Source organism: Anopheles gambiae, chromosome 3 (assembly GCF_943734735.2).
Source record: "Anopheles gambiae chromosome 3, idAnoGambNW_F1_1, whole genome shotgun sequence".
In the NCBI taxonomy this organism is placed as follows: Eukaryota; Metazoa; Arthropoda; class Insecta; order Diptera; family Culicidae; genus Anopheles; species Anopheles gambiae.
In genome coordinates this window covers 56,453,029-56,459,028 of record NC_064602.1, presented here as the reverse complement: position 1 = coordinate 56,459,028, position 6,000 = coordinate 56,453,029, and the positions used below count along the sequence as shown (strand labels likewise).

The 6,000-nt window shown below is 37.8% G+C and overlaps 1 protein-coding gene across 7 annotated transcripts in view; it reads left to right on the top strand.

Moving 5' to 3' along the window:
• Window positions 1-3,691: 3,691 nt before the first annotated feature.
• The window catches only part of LOC3292467 (spondin-2), a 36,600-nt gene continuing 34,291 nt past the window's right edge, over window positions 3,692-6,000 (top strand). The window contains exons 1-2 of one of the 7 annotated variants that reach the window (XM_061658745.1): window positions 3,692-3,857; window positions 4,257-4,524. In XM_061658745.1, coding sequence (XP_061514729.1) covers window positions 4,296-4,524 — 229 coding nt within the window. In that variant the 5' untranslated portion in view covers window positions 3,692-3,857; window positions 4,257-4,295. Of the gene's footprint in view, window positions 4,037-4,166; window positions 4,525-6,000 lie in introns of all 7 variants that reach the window. The other 6 variants (XM_061658744.1, XM_061658741.1, XM_061658746.1 and 3 more) reach the window with 6 other exon arrangements.

The window sequence follows — 6,000 nt, the reverse complement described above, 5'->3', positions numbered from 1 at the left end:
CAACTGGATTGCAATCGTGCAATAGTATGATGTTTTAGGTTGAATTGTTAAATTATTGTAAATCTAATTTTAATTATGTACTTTCTACTGGACTTGTGTCGAAAGTGGAAATTTGATTCGTATTTTAGTGAAATGAAAAAGAAATAATTTTATTGTTTTATTTCTCATAGAGTTTCATCACACGAGTTTCCTTTCCGTCCAAGAACAGTCCTGTGATCTAGTGATGGGCGTTTCGGAGCGCACCAACCCGTTAATATGGAGCCGGCTCCGACTTTTTCCCGTAGCCGGCTTCGTACCAACGGCTCCGGAGCCAGCTCCGCTCCAACGGCTCCGCACCAATGGCTCTGCAGCCGGCTCCGTTCCAACGGCTGCGGAGCCGGCTTCGGGCCCACTGTTCTGGAGCCGGCGACGAATCAACGGCTCTGGACCAACGCCTCCGGACTAACGGTTCAATAGAGACAGCATTGTACGATAGCGTAATAAAAAAAACGAATATATTTTCTCGTGGAAGCTAACACACGATGTGATTGCAGTATTGACATGTATGTTGTGTAGCATTCGTTGGTCTCGCCTTTCGTAATATATTCAAAACTCATCGCTTTTTTTTTTGATAAATTATTTTAAGCATGACCTTCTCCGCTATTTACGGATTTCCTCGATTGAAACTTTATTGAAAATGTTTGTTTGGTCCCTTGTGTTAAATCCAGCTTCGGAGCCGTTGGAGCTGAGCCGGCTCCGGAGCCGTTGGTGCAGAGCCGGCTCCGGAACCGGCTTTGGAGCCGGCTCCAAAATTATCTGGACCGACTTCGGAGCAAATTACCGTTCCTTCTTAAAAGCAACTGCTATTCGTGATGGTTGAGGAGCCTTTTTTTCTGGCTGTTACTCTGTATACTGCTCGCTTACTCTGTGGCTGTTACGCCACCACGCGGAAAAGCATAATTACGTCATATACCACATATACTAGTATCTCTTCCCTCCTAACAGCAAAGCATGATGTACCCAGAACATAAATAACCAGCAACAGCGACTCCAGGGTCCAACAGGTCTGACACGCAGACTGGATGCAAGTGACCACTTCATATTTCATCTCAGCCCACTACAGTATAAACTGTTACAACGAGTTTTTCGTATAACGAGCATATTCAAATGATCTACAAGTACCCTTCTTCACGAGGAAAATCTCGCATTACGATCCGAGGTGTGTCGTATGATAATATTTTTCATTTTTGATAGAGGCAGATAAACCCTATCCACATTATTTCATTTTTCCTACAAATTATATGATAAAAAGTAGGAGAAAGAGATGAATATGAGGGCCACCGAGTAAAGCACTTGTGAAGGGAGAGTTTTGGTTGAGCCGGGAAGTAAATGTGGAACGGTCCTGTTGTAAAAATTATAATTATGAAATAAACCATAAGTATATTTGTGCTTATGCATAGTGGTTATTTAAGTTATTGTCCGCGGTTCCATGTCGGTTCGTTGCAGTCGTCGTGTTCGAGACGATCGTCTATGCAGCCACTGTTGCCGTTCCAGTTCAAAGAAAACAAATGTTCATTCCGTTCTGGCTGCAGCCTTATTCCTGTGGGGGTCGATGATTCATGTCACCTTGGGTGTAGCTTAAGCAGTGTTTTAGTAAGGACGAGACCATGCCACACAAGCTTCTACTTTATCATCATCTCAGCACCGCAATTTTGAAGGAGGGATTCGCATCATCCCCACTGCCGCAAGTTCGTCAGCGCCGTGGCGGTCCTAGCTCGGGTCAAGTGCAATAGCGGAACGAAAGTGATGCCGGTAGCATTTTTTGTACCACATCATCACAGGTTCCCTGACCAACATCGTCAAAAGGGTGTCATCACATCGATACTCTGTCACTGAATTATTCTGTGTCCGTTCCACTCCGAATAAAGGACGAGCTGTTATGCGTGAAGCAATATGGGATCTGGCCACTTCCCACACGAGGGGCAGCATCTGGAATAACCCAGTTTGGACACTGCTGCAGCTGGACGGCATGAACCCTCGTCCACTGAAGCTGGGACTGCAATACCAAACCTGTAGAACAATTGAAACTGATGAGACAATCCGACGATATCCAGGGCATGTAAGCAAAACTGACGCAGCATTAACCAATCCAATATAGAAGTCATATTCTATAAATGATATAACGAGTTAGCATTAAGAAAAAATGTAGCAGTAATTTCGTGTTCTGTAAACTTATTTATGTTGTTCATGCCAAGCAACAGCTGGCCGGCATCTATTTTGACAGACAAATTGTAAACAAAGTATCCATAATGGTGACCCTCTAAAACGCTCTGTCGTAACCTGTATAGAGTCTAATAACCTTGTTAGCAAGGATGGACGCAACTATTCAATTGGATAAAATAAAAAGTTGTTATTAATAAAAAAATATTTCGAAAATCACCACAATATGGACCTTCCCCCCCGTAACAAAGACTCACTATCCGGCGGCGTGGTACTGAATACAGGCATTCCCCGATTAAAATGGTTTTTAAAATTCGGCCAAAAGAGAATTTATTTTGCATTTGACATTTGATGTGTCAAATCAGTACTAATTAACAAACTGTTAATTAAAGAAAATCACGCATTCCAAAATCGCGTTTATAGAGTATGGCGTATATCTAGGAATATCTGTACAGGGGTTTTCAAGTCAGTTTCGAATTTAAACGTTGTTATTCACCGCGTGCAAGATGTTAATCCATCATCATCCACATCATATTATATTTCATTTACATCATAATTTTTAAATTCTTCATCATCCACATCAATATGATATTTCATTTCCATCATAATTTTGAAATTCTTCGGCATGGTTTTCAATGCGTCTCAAGCTGGATTGAATTAGACAGTTCTTAGTGATGTGTTGAAAATCATGAGAAAAAACTGAAATTTTATTATGAAGTAAATAAACCATTTGATTAATGTTGAAAACCTTCTTGCAGGTGGTGAATAATTATGTGCACGTTCGAAAGTGACTTGGAAAACCCTGTAAGTCTCGAAACCCTGATAGGCCTGCATGACCGCGTAGGATGTTACTCCAAATAGAAGAAGACAAATTTACGAATAAGTCAATGTGCTTTGATCGGATAAACTTATAATGACGTTGACGTCTTCTGTCGTTATTTGGTGAAGAAAATATCTAGTTATCTGATGAACAAGTTTTTTGAAATTCGGATAGCTAATTCATTCGTTCAAATCGTTCTTCCAATGCAACTAATCGTGGCCTTGCTAAATTTGCATTCGTTTTTGGACGTTGGGGAATCCAAACAAGATATGTAAATTTTATGAAAGGAAGGAAAGGAAAAGAGTCAAATTGAGAAGGCATTTAGTTATCGTGAATCATCAACCACATTAGTTTCAGACGAGACAAGTAATGGGTCTAATGATATAGTCATGCCCGTCTAGAGTTCAAAATTTCAATGGTTTTCAGTACATATATCGGAGTGAAAGACAAAACCAAAAATTGAGGGCCGCATGCAGCCTGTGGGTCTTAGTTTGGAGACCCCTGATGTAGGGTACCGTGCGATACCTTTAGCTGCGTCAGTTTGTCTTTGCTCATGGTATCATAACATGCGATCATCACGTTCACACCATCATCACCATGAGAAAAAGATAGAAAAAACTCAGATCTTGCGTTGAAAAGAACGAAGTATGAACAGATGGTTTATAAATAACGAACTGTACCTTAATGCGGTAGTTTATCTTACCACGCACACGCGTGGTTTGGTGGGAGAATTGAATGTGATTTTTTCTCACAATTTGGTTTTGATGTGTACCAGACTGGTCGGTGGATGAATCAGTCTGTCTGTGAATTTTGTAAGTGCCGGATAGAAATTTGCTCGGTCGGTTGTTCGCTTATAACAGTCAAATTTAGTTATCGATAGTTTTGATCGCGCTAACTTTCGTGTGAGACAGTAGATTATACACTTTAATAGGATTGTTAGTTATTAATCGTTGCTCTTCGTTTTGCTAGTCTTCGGCGGAGCCACTTGATTTCAATACTTTACGAAGTGCTTACATTGTAAGATATATTTTTAAGATGAAGAGTTTGCTCTGTCAAATCAAACAAACTTTTTTTGCAATGGACGGGGAAAACGAATCTATGAATCTATCCCTGACCCATGTGTTTTCGTGTTTCTGTATTTCTCTAGGTGCTCTGTTGTGTTTGACCAACATATCAGCGATTATTTATAGTCTTGCATTTATAAAATTTGCGTCTTAAAACCCTTGGGTAATTGCAGCGAATGAAGTTTAAAGACAAACTAAAATAAACAAGATTAATGATGTGTACAAAATTGGTGCTGCTGCTCTGGATGGTGACCATATCTGAACATTTAGCCATGGTTACTAGCGATCCCATCGGAGATAACGTTTTCTCCGAAGAAAATTGCCATCAGAATGGGATGCTTGTTTTGTATCGCATCAAATTAGTAACAAGATGGTCAAAAAAACTCTTTCCTAAACACTATCCAGAATTTCGGCCTCCTCCACATTGGAGTATGACGTTAGGTAAGTTGAATGTCTAGATTAATTTATAGTGTTAGGACATCAATTATGACATCATAATTGCATCAAATAACTTCGACATCTCAACTCAGTGCTTCAAGGAACGTCTCCGGCCTTTGCCGTGGCCGCAGTGAATTGCGATGCAAATCTTGTTTTTGTTATGTATTTTTTTAAATGAACTGTTACATCTTAATTAAGCCATACGGCCGGTTGAAGATTAAAATAATAATAATAATAATAATAATAATAATAATAATAATAATAATAATAATAATAATAATAATAATAATAATAATAATAATAATAATAATAATAATAATAATAATAATAATAATAATAGTAATAATAATAATAATAATTATTATTATTATCATAATAATAATAACGAGGTCGAGTAATTAAGAGCTGTTGATTTTGGAATGATGGGACATGATATAAGTATAGCAATTGATTTTGGCAGATCAGAAGTTGAATCGAATCAGAAGTCTAACATCGGCTTCGAGATTGAATCAAATTTGACAGAATAGATGAAATGTATTGTTATTGTGATATTGTAATAATTTAATTACAAAGTGATATTTTAATAATTTAATTAGAAAAAAATGTTACAATATGGATGGAATGATGGATGGTATATAAGTGTTATTAATGATGCTTCAAAAATAAAATTGTATTGAATATGGGCTCACTAAACACGAACTATTTGAACGTAAATAATATGCAACCACTTTCCCAAACACGATCGAAGTGGGAACGATCGACGCATTTGTTAGTAATGATATAAAATGGTGCTTCACTTGGAAGTTATTAGAACTTTTTCGATCGTATTGCTAAACTTGATCGCACCATAAAAGCCTTATTAGACGAAGGAAAATACTGCCATTTCTCAATTGTTTGTCAAAATTAGACTTTTTCCAAAAAAATATCTCTCGTACGTGTCATAAGGCCAGATAATTGTTCTGTTACCTTTCACATTTATTATTTAATTTACTAAATCTCTACTCTGTAAAAATCTACTCTGGAGCAAATGGGAATTGAGCATGCCGAATTCCGATTTTCCGACTGGCATCTATCTGTCGAACCCTGTTAAACCAAAATATATTAAATAAAATACATTTATATACATAACTACTATTTCGACTGTAACGACCAACGCGGTCATGCCGGCGCTAATGCAGGTTTTCAAGACATATTTAGTACCACACAGCCACATATTTAGTTGGAGAGGGGGAGGGGTGTCCATATGTGTAGAATATTTGAAGTATTTTTAAGAGTATTTGTATATTTAATGTAATCTATTTTAGAGCGAATTATAATCAAACTATTTATATATATATATATCAATTATAAATTTGCAATTTTTTTTACTGACGCATAAGCATACGATTGTTAGGTCGTGGGTTCAAGCCCCCAATAGACCGTGCCCTCATACGTAGGACAGACTGTTCTTCTATGTGTAATGTTAGTATTATAACCCTC